This window comes from Frankliniella occidentalis, unplaced genomic scaffold (genome assembly GCF_000697945.3).
Source record: "Frankliniella occidentalis isolate FOCC.00 unplaced genomic scaffold, Focc_3.1 Scaffold560, whole genome shotgun sequence".
Taxonomy (NCBI): Eukaryota; Metazoa; Arthropoda; class Insecta; order Thysanoptera; family Thripidae; genus Frankliniella; species Frankliniella occidentalis.
The window spans coordinates 60358-86230 of NW_026267676.1; the positions used below are offsets into that span (position 1 = coordinate 60358).

At 43.6% G+C, this 25873-nt stretch overlaps 11 protein-coding genes across 17 annotated transcripts in view; 7 read left to right on the top strand and 4 right to left on the bottom strand.

The window, feature by feature from the left end:
- The window catches only part of LOC127751558 (transcription factor SOX-3-like), a 34049-nt gene extending 31188 nt beyond the window's left edge, over nucleotides 1-2861 (bottom strand). Inside the window, exons 1-3 of the mRNA XM_052275284.1 lie at nucleotides 2136-2861; nucleotides 831-1214; nucleotides 562-730 (exon numbers count right to left, since the gene is read on the bottom strand). Of these exons, the coding sequence (XP_052131244.1) occupies nucleotides 562-730; nucleotides 831-1214; nucleotides 2136-2172 (590 nt within the window). The 5' untranslated portion in view covers nucleotides 2173-2861. The remainder of the gene's footprint in view (nucleotides 1-561; nucleotides 731-830; nucleotides 1215-2135) is intronic.
- A 67-nt stretch (nucleotides 2862-2928) lies between these two features.
- LOC113206448 (active regulator of SIRT1) lies at nucleotides 2929-3741 on the top strand. Its single transcript, XM_026422545.2, has 4 exons — nucleotides 2929-3112; nucleotides 3191-3280; nucleotides 3374-3513; nucleotides 3593-3741. Exons 1-4 carry the CDS (start codon nucleotides 3049-3051, stop codon nucleotides 3710-3712), a joined length of 414 nt encoding a protein of 137 aa, XP_026278330.1. The 5' UTR covers nucleotides 2929-3048; the 3' UTR covers nucleotides 3713-3741.
- An 8-nt stretch (nucleotides 3742-3749) lies between these two features.
- Nucleotides 3750-3992, top strand: LOC127751556 (uncharacterized). Its single transcript, XM_052275282.1, has one exon. It carries the CDS (start codon nucleotides 3750-3752, stop codon nucleotides 3990-3992), a length of 243 nt encoding a protein of 80 aa, XP_052131242.1.
- Nucleotides 3993-4039: 47 nt separating this feature from the next.
- Nucleotides 4040-4815, top strand: LOC113206447 (nicotinamide riboside kinase 1). The gene has a single exon (XM_026422544.2). The coding sequence runs from the start codon at nucleotides 4040-4042 to the stop codon at nucleotides 4664-4666; it is 627 nt and encodes a 208-aa protein (XP_026278329.1). The 3' UTR covers nucleotides 4667-4815.
- Nucleotides 4816-4885: 70 nt separating this feature from the next.
- Nucleotides 4886-6520, bottom strand: LOC113206446 (casein kinase II subunit beta). Of its 3 annotated transcripts, XM_026422541.2 has the most exons (6): nucleotides 6379-6507; nucleotides 6202-6297; nucleotides 5897-6079; nucleotides 5589-5780; nucleotides 5318-5507; nucleotides 4886-5233 (listed from the first exon to the last, which is right to left on the bottom strand). In XM_026422541.2, the coding sequence occupies exons 3-6, from the start codon at nucleotides 6069-6071 to the stop codon at nucleotides 5131-5133; spliced, it is 660 nt and encodes a 219-aa protein (XP_026278326.1). In that variant the 5' UTR covers nucleotides 6072-6079; nucleotides 6202-6297; nucleotides 6379-6507; the 3' UTR covers nucleotides 4886-5130. The 3 variants fall into 3 exon arrangements, with proteins under 3 accessions (XP_026278326.1, XP_026278325.1, XP_026278327.1); XM_026422540.2 differs by lacking the exon at nucleotides 6202-6297 and having other exon boundaries at nucleotides 6379-6520; XM_026422542.2 differs by lacking the exon at nucleotides 6202-6297 and having other exon boundaries at nucleotides 5897-6072; nucleotides 6379-6515.
- Nucleotides 6521-6616: 96 nt separating this feature from the next.
- On the top strand, nucleotides 6617-8223 carry LOC113206445 (probable maleylacetoacetate isomerase 2). The gene is made up of 7 exons (XM_026422539.2): nucleotides 6617-6766; nucleotides 7001-7052; nucleotides 7126-7268; nucleotides 7344-7421; nucleotides 7565-7703; nucleotides 7797-7899; nucleotides 7989-8223. The coding sequence occupies exons 1-7, from the start codon at nucleotides 6749-6751 to the stop codon at nucleotides 8122-8124; spliced, it is 669 nt and encodes a 222-aa protein (XP_026278324.1). The 5' UTR covers nucleotides 6617-6748; the 3' UTR covers nucleotides 8125-8223.
- On the bottom strand, nucleotides 7901-11687 carry LOC113206444 (fidgetin-like protein 1). The gene is made up of 13 exons (XM_026422538.2): nucleotides 11545-11687; nucleotides 11213-11352; nucleotides 10942-11139; nucleotides 10417-10870; nucleotides 10213-10327; nucleotides 9982-10139; nucleotides 9682-9871; nucleotides 9484-9592; nucleotides 9285-9402; nucleotides 9030-9144; nucleotides 8815-8943; nucleotides 8534-8725; nucleotides 7901-8451 (listed from the first exon to the last, which is right to left on the bottom strand). The coding sequence occupies exons 1-13, from the start codon at nucleotides 11685-11687 to the stop codon at nucleotides 8326-8328; spliced, it is 2187 nt and encodes a 728-aa protein (XP_026278323.1). The 3' UTR covers nucleotides 7901-8325.
- A 757-nt stretch (nucleotides 11688-12444) lies between these two features.
- On the top strand, nucleotides 12445-15881 carry LOC113206484 (serine/arginine repetitive matrix protein 2). The gene is made up of 6 exons (XM_026422595.2): nucleotides 12445-13646; nucleotides 13720-13923; nucleotides 14015-14384; nucleotides 14463-14596; nucleotides 14674-15045; nucleotides 15327-15881. The coding sequence occupies exons 1-6, from the start codon at nucleotides 12445-12447 to the stop codon at nucleotides 15658-15660; spliced, it is 2616 nt and encodes an 871-aa protein (XP_026278380.2). The 3' UTR covers nucleotides 15661-15881.
- A 180-nt stretch (nucleotides 15882-16061) lies between these two features.
- LOC113206477 (CLIP domain-containing serine protease HP8-like) lies at nucleotides 16062-18774 on the top strand. Of its 3 annotated transcripts, none has more exons than XM_026422578.2 (9): nucleotides 16063-16205; nucleotides 16428-16523; nucleotides 16642-16989; nucleotides 17057-17308; nucleotides 17386-17494; nucleotides 17802-17983; nucleotides 18053-18151; nucleotides 18273-18471; nucleotides 18564-18774. In XM_026422578.2, the coding sequence occupies exons 2-9, from the start codon at nucleotides 16439-16441 to the stop codon at nucleotides 18679-18681; spliced, it is 1392 nt and encodes a 463-aa protein (XP_026278363.1). In that variant the 5' UTR covers nucleotides 16063-16205; nucleotides 16428-16438; the 3' UTR covers nucleotides 18682-18774. The 3 variants fall into 3 exon arrangements, with proteins under 3 accessions (XP_052131240.1, XP_026278363.1, XP_052131239.1); XM_052275279.1 differs by having other exon boundaries at nucleotides 16684-16989; XM_052275280.1 differs by lacking the exon at nucleotides 18053-18151 and having other exon boundaries at nucleotides 16062-16205.
- Nucleotides 18496-24639, bottom strand: LOC113206476 (uncharacterized). 2 transcript variants are annotated; one of them, XR_008012160.1, is made up of 9 exons: nucleotides 24491-24639; nucleotides 24113-24249; nucleotides 23878-24026; nucleotides 20151-23802; nucleotides 19904-20058; nucleotides 19623-19827; nucleotides 19413-19535; nucleotides 18888-19307; nucleotides 18496-18799 (listed from the first exon to the last, which is right to left on the bottom strand). XR_008012160.1 is itself a non-coding variant. In XM_026422577.2 (8 exons), exons 1-8 carry the CDS (start codon nucleotides 24518-24520, stop codon nucleotides 19193-19195), a joined length of 4566 nt encoding a protein of 1521 aa, XP_026278362.1. In that variant the 5' UTR covers nucleotides 24521-24639; the 3' UTR covers nucleotides 18496-19192. The 2 variants fall into 2 exon arrangements, 1 of the variants encoding a protein (XP_026278362.1); XM_026422577.2 differs by having other exon boundaries at nucleotides 18496-19307.
- Nucleotides 24640-24772: 133 nt separating this feature from the next.
- Nucleotides 24773-25873, top strand: part of LOC113206450 (rootletin) — a 54398-nt gene continuing 53297 nt past the window's right edge. For both annotated transcript variants that reach the window (XM_026422547.2, XM_026422546.2), the window contains exon 1: nucleotides 24773-24899. The gene's annotated coding sequence lies outside the window, so the exon portion shown is untranslated. The remainder of the gene's footprint in view (nucleotides 24900-25873) is intronic.

A 25873-nucleotide genomic window follows, 5' to 3' on the forward strand; every position in this document is an offset into this window, starting at 1 on the left:
GGGGGGGGGGGCTCCGGCCGGCAGTGCGGAGGCCAGAGCGCCGTGTCGCCAACCCTTTGCACGCCGGGGCGGCTTTCGGCGGCTACTGAAAGGGAAGAAGGGCGTGGAGCACAGAGTTTGACGGCATCACTGAACGTCCTGGCGGCCTGCCGGGGATACCCAGAGCACGTGTGTACATGACACCCATGAGGCGAAGCCGCCGAAGGAGCACAATTAAGTAACGCTGGCACCACCAGCGACGAGAGGCTGTCGGGCAACGCCGCGCCGCAGGCCGCAGTGGAGCTCGGGTGCGTTCGAAGCGGTGCCGTCATCGAACTCTCCCTGGCTCGCACAGAATCTGCTGCTGCTTGGTGAGGGGTTTCTTGAACGCAGTTCATTCGGGGTTGGCGCCCCTGGAGCTTGGCGTGGCGCGGCCCGGCGCTACCCGGAGCGGGGCGCCATCTAGCGGGGGGCGCTCGAGCCCGGCCGCGGGGCCCAGAAGGCGGCCGCCGCTCGGCAGCAGGGAATGCCCGCGACGAGGGTGGGTGTGCTCCGCCGGGCTCCGCCAGGCGGATCGCTCACCTGACGCTGATGTCCTTGTTGCTCTCCCTGGGGTTCTCGCAGGACAGCTTCTTGCGGAACTCGTTGGCGAACAGCATGAAGGCGTTGGGCGGCCTGGGGATGCGGTCCTTGCGCGAGGCGGCGCCGGAGCCGCTCTGAGCCGCCGCTGCTGCGCCCTCCTCGAGGGCCCCTGGATGGAACACACAATCAGATGGTCAGGCGAGAAAGTGCCACACTGCGGGCCGGGGAGTGGCGGGCCGAGGCCGGGGTCAGGGCCTCGAGGGGCTCACTCTGGGGCTCGACGGGCCGCTTGCGCAGCAAGGTGCTGGACGTGGACAGCACGACGGGCCGGCGGGGCAGCGCGGCCGGCTCCTCGGGGGGGTCGGGGCTGATGGAGGCGCTGCACACCGTGAACACGTTGCTGTTGAGCGTGATGCCGTCGCCTGCAAGCACACCAAGCAGGAGTGGATGCGGGTCCCTCCGTCGGGTGCTTCTGCTCGGGGCTCGACGGGTACCGGCGGACGGGGGACGCGCTGGCAGCGCCGGCACCACCCCGACGACGCCCCGCCTCGCCAGGGTCCGCGTGGTGTGCATCTGCAGGGGTCGCCGCGTCGGCCCCAGGATGCCGACCGGGCCGCCGGGTCCGCCCGAGGTGCGCGCCAGTGAACGCCCATCTGAAAAAAACGCGAAGAAGTAAAACGTTTGATCGGCAGGTCTTAACGCGTCCGCCGCAATTGTGAGAAAGCGGCAAAGGCCACACCCCGGCCAAAGTGTCAAGAAAACCAGAGCACTAATAATTCATAATGTTATTACCACAATGGTAGAAATAAACGATACTTTATTTTTAAAACAAGAATAGTTGTTTTTGTGGATTTTTAAGACACTTGGTGAGACGCGGATCAGAGCAGTACCCGATCACGCGCTCATGTTGCATTAAAATTGGTTTCGGGATATACATTCCATGAAATTCGCGTAGGATATTTTTTTTAAATCTAACTTCAAGTCGGCTTTGTTTATAAGGACGTCATAAAAGCCGTAAGCGCTGGTCTACAGTGACATAACCTATCTCTCCAGCACGGTCCGGTGGCATTACCACCAGTTGCACAAGGACCCATTTTACGTGAAGCATCAAAATTCTGTGAAATTGTATCCACACTACCAAACTGCCTGATAACTTGGAAGAGGACTTACTTGTAATTAACTTATCACTTCTTAATTTTACGATGCACACTCGATTTGCTTGGCTCCGAGCAGCCGTAACATCCCTGTTTAAAACCACTACACAACGGGGTGCACCTGACTGTTTCATTGATAACCGATTATACACAAGAATGCTTGAAGATACGCGTGGTACAAGTATTATTTTCCCACAGAACTGAACACAAAAGAAGTCTTCTCGCGACTTCAACTTTCAGATCCCAATAAGCTTGGGAAGAAGAAAGGGGGAAGGGATACGTTGTCAAAATAAATTTGGGCCGTTACCAAAGGCTCGTCTTAAGGCGACAAAATGTTTCCAAAATAAGCAAAGCACACATCTGATTAACGGGCGGATGTCAAAAAGACGAATTAAATATCACTACGGCAGGCGGACTTACCCTTGTCCTGACAGCCACTCCTTAAAAAGACGCTCATTTAGGCTGTTCTTGTTAAACAGGACCTTAATTTGTAATTCAAATTTTTGCAAAACATAGTCTACACACGGTTACATTCGGCCATTGACAGAAACAAATGAAAGAACGGAGCACAAAAATCACACTTGTCCTGAATTAAACAACAAATCGCCTTAAACAATCCACGGGACTTCACCGGCTGGCCAAATGGGATGGTTGAGATTATTCAGGAGTGTTTTGTTCAATGCAGAACTTGGTCCGTTGCCAAGCAAAAAGAGTTAGTTCTAAGAAGGCGTGGATTCTAGACGAACGCGTCAAACTATCTACTTTTTCTTACTCAGGGTATGTTTTATACAGGAATCCATTCCCGTTTGATATCCAAATATATTTCCCGTTTATTTTCAGGTTAGTTTACCATTACGGACAGTTCATTTTGTAACTTCGAGTTTTTTTTATCTCAACAGTATCAATTTTTATTAGATTTAAGTAACTATCATATGAAGTTGAGAACATCAGTAAGTATGTAGGGTTTTAAGTAAGTCCCGCGGCAGTTGTCTCATCCCCTTCTTGCCCTTCTTTGTGTTGTTCTTACCGAGTGGTCGATGTGTTTATTTTGAAAGTAGTGTATTTTAGCGGGATAGTGCGCCTGAAAATGCGTGTTTTAATAAAAATTCGAAATATGTGTGCATTTACAATAGGTTTCGTTTGGTTTTCTTTCCTGATCGGGTCATGAGAAGTTTGGAATTCTTATACAGCCTTTGAAAGTTATTTGATTCGTTTTCCGGGCAGCCATTTTGCTACAAGCATGATGGCGACGCCCATATAATTGTGGGGCGCAAGTGGTTATTTGCAAATAGTCTGTTTGTCGTGTTTGTCAGCTGTGCTATCTCCATCTGATATGTCATCATCCCTGGTGAGGAAAGCACTTGAACTAGTAGAAACTGAGCCTGCTGCCAGAGCCCGTGAGTACATCTCCTGGAAAAAAATTTCTTAACCTACTCATCCCTCATGCATGTTATTCTGTGTTATCTCTGTCATAGAGTCCTTGAAAAGAGTCCAGAAGAATGATTCTCGACAGGATCTGAGGAAAAAGAAGAAAAGCAATCAAGGTCAATTCAGGGTGTTGGGTGGTAAGTTTATTGATTATTGAATTCATTCCGAAATCATGTGGATTTTACTTAAGTCGATTTCTATATTTATGTTTCTATATATTTGTATTTCAGATGTGAGAAGTGAAGCAGCATTGCAGGTGGAGACTGCAAGGCGGACATCTTCTAAAACAAAAGACAGGACGAGGGAAAACTTGAAACATTTGGCTGTTCTTGGGAAAACAGACGCAGCCAATTTTAAAAAGGCTCATAAGGTATTGTTGGATGTTCTTCCCATCAAGCGTGTGATTTAAACTTTTGTCAACACTGATTTTTACCTGCTCTCAATTGCAGATATTTGAAAGAACCGTGAAATCAAGGAGACCTGTTGATGATACTACTCCTGAGAATACTGCTTCCGTCTTCACAGAGGAAGACTTTAAGAAGTTTGAGGAAGAATACTTTGTCAGTTAGCTAATCATTCCTTACCAATTATTTGCACTAGATTGTTATGAATGACACAACTCTTGGTTGTCTGCTGATTGTTTTAAGTGTAGGATTTGGTATCTACTACACTGCATGGGTTATAGGACTTCCATTCTTTGAAGCAGATCATTTTATCCACAACTTGTTTCCCTCTGTTCACTTTGCTCTTTTGATTCCTGCGTTAATGGGTCTCGCTTTTATTGGGTCCTTGATTGTATTCTGTTTTATTGAATTGAAAGCTGCTTCATCTGCATCTAAGAAGAGGTGAATGTCTTAACAATTTCTCAGGGTTTTGTTTGTTCTCAATCTTCTATCATGTCCAACAAGTGGATTGTAGTTGGAATCTCTGGAGCAACTTGTGGTGGCAAGACTACTTTGGCCAGCAAATTGCATGAATATTTTCCAGAGTCTGTTAAAATTGGTCAGGATGATTACTTTCATCCTATTGATTCGCCACATCATGTTAAATGTGATTCTCTCAATCATATTAATTGGGAACTGATGTCAGCGCTAGATATGAAGAGTATGAAGTCTGACATAAATATGATTATTTCCCAAGATCCTTCATCAAATTGCTTGCCATCAAAAGCAAAACGGTCCGTGAAAAGTCAAAATAGTTTAAATACTCAGTGTAGAAATATTCTCATTTTAGAAGGGTTCTTGATTCTGAATGACCATGAAATAACTGCAATTTGTGATCTTTGTTACTTCATAACACTTACCAGAGAGGAGTGTTGGTCTCGAAGAAGCAAGAGAACTTATGACCCCCCTGATATTCCAGGCTATTTTGATCTTGTTGTTTGGCCTCAATATGTGAAAAGCAGAGATGAAGTACTTGCAAATCCAAAAGTCAAAGTATTAGATGGAATTGTTGCAATTGATTTATTACAGAAAGATGTATTTTCCGCCATTGAAAATCAGCTGATGTGCAAGAGAATTTAAGCCCATACTAAGACTGTTGCCATAGATTTTAACAAAGGTATCATTTGTTGCACAAGAATTTATAATTTATAACTGAAATTTATTATCACTACTTACACACTTTTGTAACAAATATGTCACATGGATAAATAAAATTGTATTCTTGTAAATTTAATCTTATTTTCACAAAATGAAGTTAAGGAATTAACAATGGTGATTTCACAATTTACATGTCACATGTTGCAGAGATAAAGTACTTTATTGTAGAACATAACAAAAATGTAAAGACATTGAAGATTTGAGAAGTTGTCTAAACAAGTTATTTCAACTCAAATTTGGAAAAAATAAAATAGTAAAACTGCATTCTTACTTAGATTTTACAAAGATACACATCACAAGAATGTTGAGGTATGTCACATAAGCATATTTCGAGCTTAGTACCAGAGCGGTAGAGAAGCAGGTATGACTTCCATAATTATGGAGTCTTATCTCATATTTGTTTTAATGGCACGGTTTGGGGCTTTGAAGTTTGCAGCAGCAGCATATTGCATCTCATAAGCCGAATGATGAATCTTAAATCCATAGAGCCTGTAAAAGAGGATGTATTGAGCAAAGGTGATATTACAGAAAATTAAAAGGACAGAATCATAAAATAATTAAAACAAAACATACCTTGCAACAAAGGAGTTTACAGGTTTCTTCGGCCTGTACTCTGGATGAACCATGAAAAGCATGTGGGGGAATCCAGTACCAAAATATGCACCGTCCGTGTGGTGGTGACGAGATGATTTAGGCGTGTAGACATCTCTACATTTGGGGCAGTAAGCTTTCACCATGGCTTCACCAGGTACATCTGATAATCCTGCATGTACATATTTTTGATTATGCATAGTGTATGGTAAACATTTCATACTGAGAAAAATAAAATAGAAAAAAGTCATACCAATAGGAAGCATGGGCTGAAGTTCACAGTAGACCCGAGGACAGTGCCCGAAATCTCCATTCTGATACTTCTCAATCATCTGGGCTATCCCTCGGTTAGTAAGGATATAACGAGCATGAATAAGGCCATAAAGCATTTCAGCAGCCTGCTCTATCAAATCAGACTGGTTTGGGTTGTCATCTATCTCATCATCTAAAATAATTAAACCAAGATATAATAAATTAAACACAAGTTATCAGGTTTGGCGTCAACTCCCTGTGATCAATGGAACAAGTCACATCAGATAGAATTTTAAAATGACTTCTTACCTGGCTCTAAATCTAAGATCATGTCATGGGCTTGTCGGTAGTGAGGCACTTGCTCGTTTAGACCAGTGAGATTGAATTTGTCTTGGATGTAATCTTCATCCACCTCACAGAAAAATTCATTTCCTCTCAACCCAACAAACCAAGAAATCCAAGATACTTCCTCGGAACTGCTCATTCTGAAAGCTTACAAAATGAAAAGTGGAACGTCAGATTAAAACTTAATGAAAAGTATGTGACGGGGTTAATTTGGTTCGTAGTTTTAATACTAAAGTTGGTTTCTGAGTCAAGTAAAATTACGGCCTAACCTCAACTTGATAAAACAAATCCAGCACACCACAGAACCGTCCTAGGTTATAGACACAGGGTGGCCGCGGTTTCGATTTTCACGTTTACAATTTACGCTATTGCAAGAAATTCAAATTTTATTTTTGTATCTAGCATCTAGAAAATAATGGAACAGTGGCAACATTAAAAGCAATTACCTGACCGTCGATAAGTAGGCAACTCCAGCCAGCTCCTCTTTCTCCCGTATCTCTGTCTCTCTCGCTCTCGCTTTTTTGGCGCTGCTTTGTCTTCGTTCAAAACAAATCGTTGCACGAGCCGGCTCGAAATGCGAAGGGCCAATAACAGGTCCTCACCTTAAAGTCAGCCGCGGACGCGGAGAAAGCTTTCTGCTCAGGGATGACGGATGACAACACGAACATCACCAGAACATCATTTGAAATAATTCCTAACTAATCCCTTGTAATTTTATTCTTGAAGAGCAAAGGCGACATGATAGGTTGATCACAGAGCCAGCCCCACAACTGAATGTAATTAACATACTTCAAGGGTTACATCGAAGGAATCAGAATGAGCTCTAGCAAACTGGCAAGTATCATGGGTTTTTATTTATCATTCATCAGATGATGCTGTGACATATGACATATGACACGGGACAGCCCCTGCTGAGCCTATTGAGACCTCCCCCTCCCTCTTTACCCCAAGGCAGGGGCATTACTATTAAAAGCTATAAATGGATGAGATGTTTAATACAAGTAAATGATGAAAATACTAAAATATCAAAGCATTATGAATTTAATAATAGTTTAATTACAATTACAGCCTGTACTTTACTCTTACTGGAGAAGTTCATGTTCATATCGAGTGAGAATTGGTGAGTCAACATACATTTGGTGATATTGATTGTATATCTTAAGATACAACAATAATACTGCATTGATTTCCAGCTTTGAACTTGAAGAACATACAGTATACCATTGAACCAGTGGATATTTTGAAGAAAGGACAAAACTGCACTAAATTTCGTCAGGTCAACCCTATGGGTAAAGTGCCTGCATTGCTGATAGATGGTCACACAATTGTTGAATCAGTAGGTTTTTCAAGTACTCATCTTTTAAAATACCTTGAACAGAAGAAGTTTTACATATACTCAATTTTCTAACAGCTCAATATTTTGCACTATTTGGAGGAGACACAGCCTAATCACGCTTTGATGCCATCTGATGTCTACCAAAGAAGTAAGGTAGGTAATTTTCAGTTACCACTTATGTTGAACTAGAAGTGTTTCATTTTAAGACAACAAATCTTCTTGGGGAAATTCAACAGCCCAATAGTATTTTATACTCTTAAATCTGATATCATATACTGTTTGCTAACTTAATTAAGGTAAGAGAGGTCTGTGAAATGATACAATCAGGAATACAGCCATTACAAAATGTAGGTCTCTTGTCCCACTTGGAATCAATTGCTGGAAAGGACGAAAGATTAAAATGGGCCCAGCATTGGATCAATAATGGATTTAGAGGTAAGAGACTTTGTAATACTGGAATAGGACACAAGTGTAACTATCAAAGTTCTCATTTCAGCTTTCAGCTAAACAATTAATTCATTTTGACAGCTGTTGAAAAGCAGCTAGCAACATATTCTGGTAAGTACAGCGTTGGAGATGAAATTTCACTGGCAGATTGCTGTTTGATTCCCCAGGTTTTCAATGCAATAATGTAAGTCCTTTTGGATTACTGTACTTCACAAGCAACTGTCATTAACTCATTAACATTAAGCTCATTTCATTCAATTCATTTTTCTCCAGGTACAAAGTTGACCTTGAGCAATACCCAACAATTCTGAGAATTAACAATGAGCTAGTACATCATCCTGCTTTTTATGCAGCCAATCCACTAAATCAACCAGATTGTGACAAACTAAAAAATAAAACAGACTCTTAACTTGTCTTAGAACCAAAACAGGAAAGACTGATTGTCAAACTGATATAATTGTGTAATGATTGTTGCAATAAAGATAAAATATTTTTTCTACAAAAAATAACAGAAGAGCGTACCACTCCTTCCAAATAAAACCCTTCGGCTATGGTTATAAAATGTGAACCAATGAGTAAACTCTTGTGGAAGACATTACATTGGAAAGTTTTACATCCCACTTCCCATTCCATATGTTTTATCCCATTGAACATAAGCATCTAAGTCTTTATTTGACACACTTGCTCTCACTCTCTGAAGAGCTGCTTTGAAATCATCAAGTGCTATAGGGCGAACCTGTAAATCATAGCAAGGAATAGAAGTTAGGAAACTTTAACACAAACCAAAGGAAAATTACAATTCATCAACACAACTATACCTGGTCTGCTGTGATCTGGTGCATTGCTGAAAAAGATATGGATCTTATTGGACCAAGGGATGCTTCTTGACAGAGGTTCTTCATATCAGCACCAGAATACCCATCAGTTAAGGAGGCAATATCATCAATTTCTTTAGCAGTTAAAACACTACGTTCCTTTGACATGAGTCTCTCCACAATTTGTTTTCTTGCCTACATGAAAGAAAAGAAAACAATTCACCCAGGATAAGAAAAAAACTAAGCAGTGACGGAAAAATATAAATAGTTCAACAAAAAATTACCAGAAATTCTGGAAGGGGAATGTACAGTCGTTTTACTAATCTGCGTCGTGCTGCTTCATCTAATTCCTGGGGTCTATTTGTTGCACCGACAACTAAAATTCGTTCTTCATCTCCCGTGCCCGCTCCATCCTTCATAGGAAGAGAAGAGTAAGTGCAGAGTGAGATAAATATTCTCATAATTGAAAATTTTCAGAAATGTCACCATAAAAACTTACAAGCTGGACAAGAAATTCAGTCTTAATTCGCCTAGAACTCTCATGCTCAGTGTCACTTCGTTGGGTTAGAAGTGAGTCTATTTCATCAATAAACACCACAGAGGGCTGGTGAACTCTTCAAATGACATCAAAGGAGATTAATGTTTTGTTTGTTTGTTTTTTATTTTTTTTATGTAGTGTATCAAACAGTTTTGATATCAAACAGGAATTCTAGTAAAAGTAGAACTGTAAGAATGCGAAATAGTTAATACTTACTTGGCAACAGCAAACAATGCGCGGACCATCTTTTCACCATCTCCAATCCATTTAGATGTTAAAGATGATGCACTTATACTGAAAAAGGTGGACTGAGATTGAGAAGCTATACACTTTCCTGAAAAATAAGAAAGTCAAGTATTAGGACACAATAGATGAGAAAAGTACATTCAATCTCAACTTCAGGTATTCTTGTTACCAATTAAAGTTTTTCCAGTTCCTGGTGGTCCAAACAACAGTAGACCTTTAGGAGGCTTCCTTAAGCCAGTGAATATGTCTGGTCGTAAGAGTGGCCAAACCACAATTTCCTGGAAAGTTCATTTAATTAAAAAGAAAATTTAGTGAACGAGAAGAGTAAAATTTATGGGGAATTAATAAAATAAAATTGGAAAAGTACCTGGATCGTCTTCTTAGCAAAGTCAAGGCCAGCAATATCATCCCATTCTACAGGAGCACCAATGTCCATGATTTCATTACGAATTGTCTCTATCATTTTAGGGTCAATGTTTTTAAGACGCTCATCAATTTCTTCTTCTACTTCTCCTTCCATAGTAGGTTGTTTTACACCAAACATTCCACCAAAATCACTAGAAAAGAGATCAAGCAAATTTAAGGAGAAAATAATAACATTTAAAGTTCTTTGAAATTAGGGAATAGAAATAGAGAATATGCTTTTAGAGGGTAAAAGAATGCATACTCCTCATCAGTAGGCTTAATAGGAGGAACAAATTGCCCATGAACTCCTGCTCGACGTGTCCCTAGAGACCTCTTCTGACCACCTACTGCACCTCTTCCCATAGCATATCCATTGTTACCCCCTCCTCTGCTACCATATTTCTTCTGATTCTGAATTGTCTGGAATAATAAAAGCCAAGTTTTAGGTCACTTTCATTTTTACTGTACTAGATTCGATTGTATTACAACGTACCAGTTCATCTCTTGCTGTTTTAAATATTCGGGCTTGAACTGAAGACATTCCAGATTCTGCTTGTGTGTTTTGATTGTTTTTCTGTCCATTCTGTGTCACATTTCTGTTGAAACCACTAAAATTTTGAAAAACAATTTTAGTAAAAATAATTTTGTTCAGTTATCTTAGATCTTGCTCAATTTCAATTATTTTGTACTACATTACCTTCCAAAGTTGTTGGAACTTGCTCCTCTCCCAAAGCTGTTGCCCATGGTTTGTGTTGGGATCCCCTCATTTCCACCAACCATAAATCTATTATTTACACCACCACACTGAGGCCCTGAACCAGGAACTTGAACATTGCTTATGTGATTGCCATCTACTCTTGATCCAAAATTGTTTAAATTTCGGTTCAACATACTAGATTGCACAGAACTTTTTCTTCCAAAACTGTCTTTATCATACTCATTTGAGCCAATGTGCACAGGTCCTCCATTGCCATGGCCTACAGATTTGGTATGGTGGCCTTGCCAGAAGGTGGAATTATTACCTCCTTCAACATCAGATGTTGAATCAAAGGAACTACCACGAAATAAGGGTGCACTGCCAGCTCTGCTTTGTTGAAAACTATTAGCTGATGTTTCTCTCTGACTTTGCTCCCTTTGCAGTTTAGAAGGACCTAAATAAGTAAATTATGAAAATTTGCACATAAGTAAGGCTATTAAAAAGGAATTGGACAAGGAAAATTACCAGCAATTTTCGGAACAAAATTCCCAACACGCTGATTTGTTTCCTTGTGTTTGTCTAAGGTAGGGGCATTGGCCTGCGTCTTCAGATCTTGCTCCAGAACTTCAAAATAAGAACATTGGCCTGGACATTCCATTAATTTTTGTCTGATAGCAGCTACTGGTCGGTTACTTCTCAATCCACTTTTCCATTTAGTTGAATCTGAGGAAAAGAAACATGCGCCAATAAATAAGAAATATATTCAAGTAAAATAAGAGAACAGAAACCATCTTACCATTTTTGCTCCCGATTGAAGCAACATGAAGTGCTCCATCAGCATAGTTGTTGACAGATTTTTCAGCTCTGTCGTCAACTAAGGCATGATAAGAATTCATTTGCTTTCGCAAAATCTGAGTAACACCGCTTGCATCACACCTAAAGAGAATTTCTTTTATCACAGATGAAAATGTGTCATATGTAAATGATCATAATTTCATTTCAATTAAAAATAATGTGTTTTTAATAGCGGAAATAACGAAAACTTCCTTGTAAGGAAAAGAAGCCGGTCCCCTGCCAATGAAAGACATGGTGTTGTAGAGGGTTAGAATCATGCATGTAAACACTTACAAGGAATGAGAGGCATAGAACAGCTGAGCGACAGATTTCCGCCTACAGCTGGCTTGCAAAAAAGGATCAGGATCGGACGACTTGCAGCGCAAGACATGATGGTGATAAAGAAAATTTTCACTTTCAATGTCGACGGGTTTCATGACTTTTGTGAGACTGCCGCCTCCTGGCCGTTTTGTTTTTGTTTCGGTTGTTGTTGTTGATGTTGTTGTTGGACTGACTAGCGGCGTATCAAAACTGACAACGCTAAAAAACTATCTTCTTCGAACTTTTTTTCAGAAATTAAAAACAGTACATAAATCTTGTATGAAACCCATTTTTTCCACAGTTCGAAGTCATTCACTATTTTACAAATCTAGATTATCAACTGTGGTTCGCATTTTAACGTGCGATCAGACGGTTGTTGTGGTGGCACTTGTCACCATGGCAACGATGAGACATCAGCAGCAGAAGCATTAAGTTTAGTTTAGTTGTTTAGGTTTACCTAGTTTTATATTGTGATGTGATGTTTGATGTGACCCAATTAGTTTTCACGATATTTTTAACAAATTTTTAGAGCTTATTTTTCTGTGTATTTCTTTTGGACTAACATTTATGAAGCTAAGAAGTAGAGTTATAGTCATTGTGGTCATTGTTTGCTTCAATGACAGGAGGGAAGTTGTACGAGAACCTTTCTATATTGTGGTTTGATGTGACTCAATTAGTTTTCACAATATTTTTTTACAAAGTTTTGTAGCTTAATTTTTATTGTAATTGTTGTCTTTTGACTAGCATTTATGGGGCTAATAATGAGAAGATTTATTCATTGTTTGGTTCAATGACAGGAGGGAAGGACCTTGTTGTTAAAAACTTATCGTAAATAGTGGAATATCTGGCATACATACAGCAACTGAGCAAAAAATGACTAGAAAACACTCAGCCATGTCATATAATACTTCTTGTCTTCAAGTGCCTGTTAATCCCTATAGTCAACAACCTTCACCATCATATGAAAGGAGATTGGTTGCCACTCCTAATACAGAAGATGAAAGTTCACTATCTAGAAAACTATGCCCAATGAGTATGTCAACACGTCCTGCTTCTAGTATGCACTCATCCTCTAAGCAAAATATAAAACCCAAAGTGAAAATGAATAAAGAGGATCCACAAAGTACCAATAATTCCCCATTAGGTTCATTTTTAGACTTCTATGAAAGTATTCCAGATTACCAAGATGTTACACATCTTTCAGACAAGGAATTTGAGGAAAAGCTGAAATTACTTCGTGACAAACAAAAACAATACCTGCACACTCTAAGTGACAGGTACAGTCCAATAGATTATGAGTGTCAAGAGCAGGTAAAGAAACCATGCAAGAGTTTGAATAAATTGGAATTGGCAAAGGAGTGGGTTAACAAATCATGTGATAGTATTAGTTCGCTTGGAAGAAAGAGTGACAATGACTTTAGGATTAGAAGTTCAGAGATAGATGACGAAGTCAATAAAGCAAACACTTTAGGTGGTAGCCCACGAAAGTATGATCAGTGTAATTCCAAAGATGAAACAGTTGGACTGCTATTAGAGACAGGCTCATCACTGTCAACCGACAGCAAATTGTTGAAAAGTAATACATTGAGATCAACTTTTGCTGTCGATGGAGAGCAAAAGACTAATACAACAAATTCTGGTCAAGAATGCAATACCCCATTCTTCAACGGTGGGAGATCGGAAAGTTGCCAAGAATTTCCCAACTACTATAGAATGAAAGACAGCCCCATAAGTAACTATGAATTTTACATCCCCAAAGAAGTCGCTCCCAAAAGTAATGTAAATGCTGTTTCAAAGAGGAAAGTTAGGCCATCATCAGGCCTGCACAGCTCAGGAACTTCAGAGTTAAACATAAGAGACTGTAGTAGCTCTCTTGGTCATGGACATCATGATATGAATAATTATGAAGACTACTATGTACCCACATCAGGGTGGATGCAGTCTGATTCTGATAGTATGTTAGGAATGATGCACAATATTCCTACAACACGCCCATCAAATACAGTATTTAATCAGAGTCCAATGACTGAGCGGGTAAACCCAGCAAAAGCTGGCTCAGCAAAGAAGAAAACACGGTGGGTGTAAAATCATTGAAAGTACAAAAAATGAATATACCATGAACATTAATTTTCATGTTGATACTTGCAGGAGGAAAAGAAGAGGATCCAAGTCAGTGACAAAGCCCGTGCCATTCAGCTTCATGAGTAATGACAGACTTTACTCTCGATCCACTCCGGATTTAAGCAGCCACTGTCGTTCTCCATCTCCAAAGAACTTCAGAGCCCGCCCCATACCACGGAATTTATTTAGCAATTATATTTACCAGAAGAAACAAGAGGATGAATTTTTTAGGTAGCTTATTACTTTGGGTTTACAGTTTACACTGCGTGTACACACGCGGGCAATATTGTGCACATTCTATAATACGACCTCTTTACTCTAGAGCGCTGAAACGCAAGGTGCGCGCCGAGGAGATGCTGCGCGCCGCATCCTTGCCGCCATCCATGGAGTTCCGCGAGCGGCTCGGCCGCGTCCAGGCAGAGGCGGGGGCGGCGGGGGCCGCGGGGCCGGCGAGCAGCAGCAGCGAGCGGAGCGGGCCCTCAGGCTCGGGCCCGGCGAGGGGGGCGGGCCCGACCAGCCCCCAGAGTACCGCCAGGGGGCGGGGGCGGCGCGGGAGACCTCGGCGGCCGCCCGACTTCACCAAGTGCCACGAGAAGATGCGACAGGAGCTGTACGAGCGCCAGGGGCGGAACGTCACAACCAGCCCCTCCCCGTACAGCCTCCGCACGGCAAGCCTGTCGCCGAGGCGCAAGGTGGGTGTATGCGCGCCACACTACGCCACCGCGTCGGGGTGGACCGCTCACCCGGCGACACTCATGTCCTGCTTACAGTGCTTGCAGGGCTCGGCCTCCTCCGGCTCCGACTCCCGGCGCTGCCGGCCTCGCTCCAGTACCGGCACCGGCATGGACGGGTCCGCGACGAGCCGCAGCAACCTGGCGGCGCTGCTGCGCATCCAGTCCGCCCGGTGAGGAGAGGTCGAGGTAGAAGTATGCTGTGTCCGGAGGACAGTCTTCCACATGTAGTAACTCTGTGCTGGCGCAGGCAGCGGCTGGAGGCCGAGCACCACCGCCTGCGCGAGGAGCAGCAGCGGCGCGCCGAGGTACGGCTCAAGGAGCGGTTGACGAGGCTCACGCCCGCCTGGCGCTCCATCCAGTACTCGACGGAGGAGGACCTGGCGCTGCGGGCCGCGGCGCGCCGCCAGGAGGAGCGCGAGCAGCGCCGCGAGCACGGCCAGCTCATGAGGCACATGCTGCACCGCGTCCACACCATCCCCACCCTGTTCGAGCGGCAGTCGGCGCACCGCCTGCTGTGCAGCGTGGACTTTTGCGGCAGCCCGGCCGCGCTCGACGACGAGGACGAGGATGCCGCCGACGTCAAAGTGTTCGTGCCGCACGACGTCCAGGCCCCAAGGAGGTACGTAAGGCGGCAGGAAGTTCGTGCGGTCAGCTAGCGCTCGGCTGCGCGCGTGCAGCCTGGGGGGTAGGCAATGCCGACACACGAGTGCGAGCGGGTTGCCTATGGCCAGTTTGACAGGCGCCTGCAGCCTGCGAGGTAGGCCATGCCAACGCACAGGTGCGTGCGGGTTGCCCATCTCCAGTCTGACAGGCGCCTGCAGACCGGCTGAAAGGCCCCGCCTGCGCAGAAGTGGCGGGTTGGCCGCCATGTGTGTTGACCACTCGATGTAATGTTGCCAGGCTGCCCCGGCCGTCGAGGCCGCGCGAGCGCCCCTGCAGCGCGGGGGCCGGGTCTGGCAGGCGCTCGGCGTGCTCCGTGTCCCCCGACAAGCTGCAGGGCCGTCGCCGTCACCGCGGCTCGCCACCCGTGTCCGCCGTGTCGGCGCTCCGCTCGCCGGACCGCCAGAGTGGCAGGCTGAGGAGCTACCACCGCCAGCTGCCGCACCGCGTCGAGTTCAGTGAGAGCCCGGCGCTCTCCGCCCACGGCGAGGACGACGGTGACGGCTACCCCGAGGAGGACGGCGGGGCCGGCGCGCCCTCGGCCAGAGACGGTGGGGAGGCTGGGGAAGGTTGATAAGCTGCGCCAGCTGCGACGTCCCGAAGTCGTCATTCACTTCACCGCCTGCAAATATTCGACCACTATGTTGTCACACTCCCATGTTAAATCATATGGGATCCAAACGCGCTGCACCGAACAACGCGCTTAATGTATATTTTTCTCTTTCGTCACTTGTGTACATTATTTTGTGAGAAAAATTTAATGAAAATGAATAAAATGTCAACACTTTACAGTCATTATGATTTTCTAAACCTAATTGCGTGGTATCAAACGTGCCTTGGACAAGAGGTCACCGCGGCGCTGACCTGACCCGAGCAAACACGGCCTGTCCGCTTTCTTTTTGGCGTGCCACTCGAGGCACAATGGTGGGTGGCGCGGCGTGGCGCGGCATCGCGGGGCGGGCGGCGGGCAGCGGGCGGGCGCAGCGCCCGGCTCACTTGTCGCGGGCTCGCGGGTGCTGGCCGCGCTGGTCGCCGAGCCCCTCCCCGCCCCGGTGCACCCGCCAGGGGGGTGCCGGTGCCGTCGCCGCAGAGGAACGGAGGGCCCCGCGCGTCCGTCGGGTCAGTTCGGGACCAGGAGTTTAAGGGTTTGGGTATGGGCACCCAGCGAGCCCGAGCCGGTCGTGTACCCCTTCGGGCCCCTCCCCGGCGGCCGGCACCGATACGGCTATCACTGCGGAGCGGCCGAGCTGTGCGCCGGGCCTCCGGGGCCCTCCGCTCGCGGCCCGATAGCGGCACCATGTGAGCAACACCTGGATAACTAACAAGCTTGGTCACCTGCAGGCGGTGATGCCATGCGTGGGGTGCTGCCGCTCCTACTGCTGACCCTGGCGCAGGCCCTCTCCACCATGGCGGCCGTCACCAGCACCAGACCAGCAGGTATTGATCTACTTCGGGGAGCAAAAGCAATGTGCAAAGCGTGATCCGCCGAGTGGTTCTCCTGCAGATTGCTTTTGCTTCCCCCTCTTGCCCCCTGGTTGTACACCGTCTTCTGCAGTCGTTTCCACCCCGCAGGCTGACCTCCAGTCCTGGTCCGCAGCCGTCACACAGTGGGTCACCCCGCAGCCGACGGCGGGCACGGCCGGCGCCAGCTCAGGCACGTCGTCAAGCGCGCCGCCAAGCCCAACTCCGCCCGCCGGCACCCCAGGCCCGGCGGGCACCAGCAGCCCCGCGGCCGGCGAGGTCAAGCACGCCACCGCGGCCGCCCACCCGTGGGGCGCGGGCCCTACCCGAAGCGCCGAGGGGGAGCTTAACGACGACGAGGACCCCCCCGTCAGCCTCCCGGCGTTTGAGTGGACGCCCGGCCATGCGTCTCGCGGCGGCCCGGGCAGCGGCGACACTCCAGGTAAGCGCCGTGAGCCTGGGGAGCTGTCCTCGCGTCGTCCTCCGCGCTCATTGTCAGTCCGTGGCAGAGCGCGCCGACCTGGGCTGGGAGGCGCACCCCGTGCGCAACGGCCGCCCCCAGCGAGTGGACCGCGGCGAGGCCGAGGCGCCGCCGTCGAGCACGGCCGCGGTCTTCGACAACGACGCGCCGGGCTGGCGCCTCATGGACCTGAAGAAGTGCGGCCTGAGCAGCGGCCCCGCGGCCGTCGCGGACCGCATAGTGGGCGGCGTGGCGGCAGCGCTCGGCCAGTTCCCCTGGCTCGCCCGCATCGGCTACAACCGTAAGTCATACCTCGAGGACCCGGCGCAACTGCAGCCGCAGCCAGCCAGGCTCCAGCCAGGTGTTTGTGTTTGCCAGTCGACGGCGTGCCCAGGAGAGTGTACCGCTGCGCGGGCGCCGTCATCACGCACTTTCACGTGCTTACAGCGGCCCACTGTGTCAAGAACCTGCCGGAAAACTTCGAATTGTAAGTATGATGTAAGTGCTTCCAACAAACCATGGTTAAAAATGCATTGTTCCTCCAAATGGTGTTCATCTCCCATGTTTTGGGAATCATTGGAGGGCGGCAAAAGATAAACATGACTCGATACCCGCCGCTGACCGTTTTCGAACCGCCCGCAAGGTCAGGTTCGGAGAGACTAGACACTCGCGTGAGCCTGTGACCAGCGCCTCCCAGCTGATGGATGAGAGTTGTGTTCTTTCTGTCAGTGAGCCCAGCGCGTGTTCGAGTGTGTAGTTAGCCCGCCCTGTCCTCCGCAAGCTCTTGCCCGCAGTGCCGGGGTGCGGTTGGGCGAGTGGGACACGACCACTGACCCTGACTGCCAAAACTCGGTGTGCGCCCCTCCAGTGTATGACATGGACCCTGAGTCGGTCATCGTTCATCAAGACTACAACAACCCCCGATTCGCCAACGACATAGCGCTGGTCAAGTTGGCCCAAAAGATCAACTTTAACGGTAAGACCAACCGGCATGCAGTGTGACTGCCCTTGCAGAGCGCGCGCCGATACAGTGGCTGGTTCACAGGCTGGGTCGCTCCGGTGTGCGTCCCCTACGGCGACCTCCTGAGCAGGAGCTACGAGTCGGAGAGGACCGAAGTGGCAGGGTGGGGTATCTACGACATCAGTAGGTTGACTAATCAAACCAGAATGTTATCATCAAAAATAACTTTCAAGGAAAACTTCCATTACCTGGTTCATTTGACAGCTGACAGTTAGGTATAAGGACATTTTCATTTTGTTGGCAGGTTTACAGAAGTCTAGCCAAGAGTTACGCAGAGTTCATCTCCCGGTTGTATCAAACTCCATCTGCCACGCTTTGTACCGTAATCAAGCAAATATCACAAAGAGGCAACTGTGTGCTGGTGGTGAACTAGGCTTTGATGCATGTTCTGGCGATTCTGGCGGTCCACTCCTAAAAGTAGAAGCATACAATGGAGGACCAAGGTATGTTATGAATAGCAAAAAAAATACCGTTAACAACATTCTTTTAATAATTTTTAAATGCAAGTACATATGTTTTTTCCTTGCACTGACAGGTATTTTATTGTCGGCATTGTATCATTTGGCTCTAAGCGTTGTGGACTTACACCATCTCCAGGAGTATATACTCGAGTATCCTACTATGTTGACTGGATATTGGATAACATTGGCTAGACATACTTCATACCTTACTTGTACAACAGCAATGTAAACAATGTCAACAGGTGTAATTGCCTCCAAAAATTTGAAATATAGAACTATAATTGAGTTGCAAAGTTTCTTAATATCCTCACTACAAGAGGAAATCATATTTAATTTCAGTATAAAAGTTTAGATAAAAAAAACACACTTTAGATAACACATACTGCAAGCAAACCTACCTCTGATATCTCCTGGTGGTTATGATAATAGAGTATTTAATATACTTTAGTATAATAATAACAACAGTTCAAATTCAAGATATTTTCAATCAAAGCTGCAAGGTTGCCACTGCATTTCTACAGTGTTCAAGTTACAAATAAGAAGTTAAAGGGATGATAGACTTCCAAAATTTCTAACAGTATAATAAAAAGTATATTTACAAAGATTTTACAAGGAAAAGGTAGAGAGAGAAGTATAATGAAGAAATAAAATGAACCCGACAAAATACATAATAGGCATGATTAAAACTGAATAGAAGGGAGTCCTATTTACAGAATTCCTCAAGAGTTTTTACATAATCTTTCACGTCTCTTATATAATTGCGCAAAAAGTGTACATCCTTTTCTACACCAGTAATAAGATTCTTAACTTCTAACTCCCTGCAAAAAGATTTAAAAGGATCAAAATTAGTACTTATGTACCTTTCGGTATTTCTTTTTTTACTCAAAACATATTTTATGGATAGGATAATATTTGGGACTTACCTGGTGTTACCTATAACATTATTTACACTTATATGGTCAGGGGTGTAATTTTCCCAGAAGTCCAATGTCAGGTGCACTTGGAACCATAAGTGACATTTGAAACTGACAACATCAAAGTACAGACTGCAACAAAATTCAAGATCAGAAATAAATGATTTGTCAATTGTACTGTCACTATCATGTCAAGTCAATAAATAAGTCCTTTCTCACCCATTATTTGATATTTTCAGATTTTCGGTTTTTTCTTGAATTATGGTTTCAATTATGAACTTTCTTACAGGCCAGACCTCCCTCACAATTTGCTGCAATGTATCCATAAAATTGGTAGAATGATGAAGAAGTGAAGTCCATTTTTTTGTTGACAGGGTATCCTTAAGGATTTTCATGCCCCACTGCCCCACAGGTTTGCCAGAGTCTGAAATAATTAAATTGAGAATAATTAAAAGTATGTAAAATAAATTATTGGGTAATTACAGTAAATCACAACTTACCATTAAAAACAAAACACCCTGAGTTAGCTTCAATATTGCCATCAACAAGACGAGAGGGTTTCAAATGTACTTTCAGTTCTAGGCATGTACATTTGAATTTGAAGGTCCACAAATCAGTATCATCACTCTTTCTGGCGTCCCAGCACTGTGGATGTCTTAAAAGAAAATACAGGAGATAAAATGAAAAGTATTATTATGATTATACACGTATTAGGTAAGAGCATCTCTGCTCACAGAGGACACTTACTTTATTTGATTTTTATAGATGATATCATTGATGCTAAGACCTACATGGGTTGATAAGGATGCATCGCTACAATTAACATCAGAGCTACAGCTATCCCTGTTAAGAGATTCAGACAATCTTGATTGAAGGTCTGGTGTGAGAGTTGATTTTGATGGACCTGCCACTTGAGACTCCCAGCTAGAGTCTCGCATGCGTTTGCTTAACTGTCTATCAAGTGACTTGTTCAGACAAATTTCATCTGTCTCCTGGCTTGGATCACGACTTCGTTTAGATGATTGAATAAGAATTGACTTTTCAGAGCTATGTCCCTCACTTTCCAAAGTGGATCCTGAAGACCTAGATAGCCTACAATCATTAGTATCAAGTGGTGTTACAACTTCACAGTCACCATCGAGATGTTTATTTTCTTCTTTGACACATTCAGAAATTGTTGTTGATGATTTAACAGGCACAGTGCGATCAATATCAATTTGATCAGAAAAGCTTTCAGGTACTCTGATTTCTGTGAATTCAGATTGAATTTGTGGAGCTAAGTCTTTAACTGCATCAGCGCGTTCGAGATGCGAATGAACCATAACAACACTATTATCCACAGCAGTTTCTGAAATTTCAAGTAGTTCCGAGAATGATCCATCATGGAACATATCACAATCTCTAGCAAGTATGTCTAAGAGTGGACCATCAACTAAACTCTTTCTATTTTTAGGAAGAACACTATCCAAGACTTTGACACCACTATTAATACATGACTCAACAGTGCTTGGTTGAGAATTTGAAATGGTTTGACCTATATGAGCATTTTCCTTTATTGGCGTGGATTTCAGGCAGGGCCTGGATTTAAATGGATCAAAGGGAGGTGACTCTTTAGAGACACCTACAGTAAGCTTGGCACTATCACTTTGAAATAGATCTTGCTTGCCTTGCTCTTGATCATCCATAGTCAGTTTATTCTGTTTGTGATCAGCCATGTTTAATGAAGAACTCTTGGTAACAAATCTTCTGATGTCCGCTGGTTGGGCAGTCTGTGCACCAACAGTCAATACTGCTTGACTCTGGCTTGTTTGGACCAGCAAGGATTCAATCCCACCCTGCTTTGATGGTGATGGCAAAAGTTGTGGTCTTGACTGAAATGGGTCTGGAATATAATTAAGACCTCCTCCCGAACCACTCAAGAGAGCACTGGGCTTTCGAATCTGATCTGCAGCCAAGCTTTCTTCAGCCTGCTTGGGTAACTCCGCTGAATTGTCATTCAAGTGATGTGATATGGTGATCTCGTTGAAAGACATTTTTTGTTTACTGGCACTATTTTCTTGCTGAACAACTGGAGTATGAAGATAAACTCTACTGCTTTCTTCTTGATTAGGCTGTGTAACCATAAATTCTGTCATAAGGTGGATAGCTTGATTATCAGTCCTTGACTTGCTCTCTTGAACATTCTCTTTCAGACAGACCCCTGATGTGTCCATGGCTTCAGTTTCAATGTGGCACACATCAGGACCTCTAGAACTAAGATGACGAGAGTTTTCCAGATTACCAGCGAAATTATTAGTTACAGAGCTCTGCGACTTCATAGAGACAGAGGTGCTATCAGAGAGAAGTGGTATAGCTTTGTCACCTTGAACAATGTTAAGACAAGGCTCCACATTTTCATTACATTGAAAACCAATTTTACTAGGAATCAGTTGGGGTTGAATCTCAGCACATAAAGCACTAGCAACTTGGGTTGATGTATATTCTCTTCTACTACAGACTTGCTCCATAGATGTAGTTGAAACATTGGAGTTACTTGAGGGGATACTATTCCCCTTTTCATTTCCAAATTTAGTTTTGTCAATATTTCCTACCTCAACAAAATTTTGTGTAATGCAAGATGGCATTGCTGCAGTAAATTCCATAGTTGTAGACAGGACATTAGTTTTGTTTGGACATTTGTGGCATTCTTCATCATCTCCATATTTTTCTTCAGGGGGTGTTTGTATGTTGTTTGGTAATGCCATTGTAAACTCCATTGAGGTGGCCAGTATTTGGGTTTTAGAATGGGACGCAACTTTATCACTCTCGATAGTGTTTTCATGAGAATGATGGCCGGCAGGGTACTCTTTGGTGTCTTCAGAATAATGGTGCATAACATTCTCTCTGATGTTAGATGACATTACTGTTGTAAATTCCATAGTTGAAGACAGGGCATTTGTCTTGTTTTGACATTTGTGGTTTACTTCATCATGTCTATCATCTTCTTCAAGGGGAGTTTGTATATTGGTTGGTAAGGCTGTTGTAAATTCCATTGAGGTACACATCATTTGAGTTTTAGAATGTGCACATTGTTCCCTTTCTATCACCCCCATATCAGAATGGTGCTGAATGTCATCTTCTGGAAGACGCAGATCTTTAATGTTAGATGGCATTGCTGTTGTAAACTCCATAGTAGTAGACATCGGAACTGTTTTGTTAAAACTTTGGTGGATGTCCTTTTCTTTTCCAATATTTACAACAATTTTATCATTTCCTTGAATGTGTGTTTGTATGTTGCTGGGTAAAGCAGTGGTAAATTCCATTGAAGTGCACATTCTTTCAGAAGTGGAATGTGATGGAACATTTTCACATTCCATTATGTCCTCATTCTCTCTGGGGTCTTCTTCAGAATGATTGTCTATAAGGCTCTCCCTAATGTTTGATGGCAATGCTGTTGTAAGTTCCATGGTTGTAGACATGGCTACTGTTTTGTTTGAAGATCTGAAGTTTTCTTCCTCATTTTGAATACTTACATCAAATTTATCATCTTGAAGAAGACAAGTTTGAATGTTTGTAGGTAAAGCTGTAGTAAATTCCATTGAGGTGCACAAAAGTTGAGTTTTAGAATGGCATGGAACACTTTCACTCACAATAATATCTTGATCGACATAATACCCAACAGGGTTTTCTCGAACGTCAGAGGGAAGTGATGTTGTTAAGCCCATGGTTGAACCAATTATAAATTTTTCAGAATGGGGAGCTGCACTCTCAACCATTTTTTCATCCTGAGAGGAGAGCTTTTCTTGAATCTCAGTGGAAAAAGCTCTCCCTAATTCCATGGATGATGGTTCAGCACTTCCTTGTTGGCAGGAGTCAATTTGCAGTGATTCTCTACACAGTTCAATTGGTTTGCTTCCATTTAAATTTGGAGCAAATGTGTTTGTTTGTATAATACCAGGTAAAGCTCTGGTAAAATCCATGGATTCGTCAAGGAATTGTGTTGCATCGGCAGAACACACTTCCATTGTAGAGGTCATAACAGGCGTGACAACATTAAATCCTGCATCACCACACATATTACTGCTAGTAAAATATTGAGCTCTAGGTGATAAAGCAGGAAGTCGGTTTTGCTCTTCAGGGTTAACTTGTGAAAGTTTGTTATTTTCCTTAGATACTTGACTTTTTTGATCTGGGAATTTCAGACATTGAACAGGAGCTTTCTTGCTTTCAACTGAAGAAACAGGTGGAGTTTCATTCTCAGGTTCATCAGTTGGCACCCTTATTTCTCCAAAACTAAATCGTGTTTTCTGGGCAGGCTTGGATTGTCCTGTTGAAGGTTGCGTGGAATTATTCCCTTTAAATTCCCTTAAAATCTGTTCACAAGGATCATAATCATCCTGGATGCTTAAAGATCTGTAAGCTAAAACAGAGACAAATTGATAACAGACAGTTTATCTCAGCAAACTGGAAAGTAAATGAATAATCGTAAATGTACCTGAGGCTTGTGTTCTGTTTTGAATAGTGCTATTATTGTCACTAACAATGTCAGAGTGTGTGTTATTACTGCTGTCACTCGTCACAAGAAGTTGTTCATACTCTGGAGCATGAAAAACAGATGCAATCTCTGCTTCAGAACAAAACTCCCTAAAACACAAATGAGAAGTATAAGAGGACCAAAAGCTTAGAACAGTTTTAAAAATAAATGGAACCAATGAAATGAAAATACATACTTGACGAAGTTCTTTCCAGCAAAGCTCACTCTACGACGAAGTGCTGTGTATGAAGTAATTTCATCATCAGAACTAGATTTGACATCTAGAGAATTAACATCCTGGAGTGGTGCTCGAGTTTTGGGGATTTTCAGGATCTAAGGACAGGAGAATGAAGTACATAATGGCAACAAACAACATTGAAGCAAAAACTGGAAACGTAACATAATTTAGAAAATACGATTGAACTTGACAGAAAGAAATGAAGGATTAAAATAGCAACTAATTGTAAATATAGGTTTTAGATAAGTTAATAATACAGACAGATAATACAAATTGCAAGCTACCAAAACGAAGACTTCCAACCTAAAACAGTCACAAATAGTACGGTTAACTTACAGAGGATTTCCGTCGGTTTCTGTCTGCCATGATATGTAGAAGAAAATGATTACAAACTAAATGCAATTAAGATCCGAACGAATTAAATGCTTAAGAGTGATCCACGACGCAGGACAACACTAACAACAACAACTCACAAACCAAAGCAGTCCGCAGTCGCTATTTTCAAATTTGTAACCGACCGGCTCACACATTGGCGGGCTCTTTGGTAGTGATCCACTTGGCCGTGGGAACCCTTTATTTCCAGAATAAGTGGAAGTGTTTGGTTCCCTTATTCGCAGTCGGAGATTGTTGATAAACAAGTTTAGTTCAGTCCTTTGCAACTGTGTGGCGAAGCCCCGGCCGTTTATTATTTGTAACAAATGTGACAATATGTCAAAAACGTTGGTGGAGCTGTGGAGGTGTGCTGGTGAGTGCTTACACCTTACTTGCATGTATGTTAATCACCTTTTTATAACTGTCATCCACGTAGATTGCGACATGCGAGCAAGGTAGCTTGGTAGCCGGTAAGAAGTTGCTTACACAATAATCATTATTTTGAAGTGATTTTCATTATTTCTCTCGGAATATGTGATTATTGGTTTTCTTATTGAGAAATACCACTCAAACCACTTGATTGTTGCCTTTAGATTCTATTGTGGGGCATGCATAAATGAGTTACCGTATCACAGTCCCTTTTTGTCAGAATTTTTATACACACTCCAGGATGCAAAGTCTTACAAAGTGAAGGAAAATCTCCTTAACTTAGGCAACAGTAGTGAAGAGCAAATCTTCTTCAAATTCAATTATTAATACAACCAAAGTATCAGGTCTATTTGCTGCTGTTGTTTTTCCTTTGAAAAGAGCAGCAGGTTCAATGATTCATATCCGAAGGTGATGAATAGAAAATTCAAGAGGGATACTAGGATGGTAAATACACTTAATAGGTGACAAAAGTTGTATGGGATTCAATAAGGTCCACAGTTACGTGACCAATACCATGCCAATACTGACACATTTTATGCTGTGTCACACTTTGCAGTAACATAGTATAAGTAAATAAGGAAATCCAGATTATTGTGACTTTTTGCCAAGATTTGTTTTAAAATAATTATTGTTATATGGCAATAATAACGGTGCACCGTGACGCCCAAATCAAATGTTAGTGTATTTTCAGCTGTTGGTATATTTTGAAATATTTCAGGTATACTGGTAACTTTTTCTTGTGTCTTTTTTACAACTATAATTATAGAGTTAAACTAGTGATCAAAACTCAAAGACAATAAGGAGTCAAATTATGTAATTTATCAAGTTTAACTAGCTTACTGTCTCTTATGGTTTCACATTTTAATACACTCGTGAGCAAAATTAAAGCGCCACTTTTTTGACAGGGCGTAATTTCGA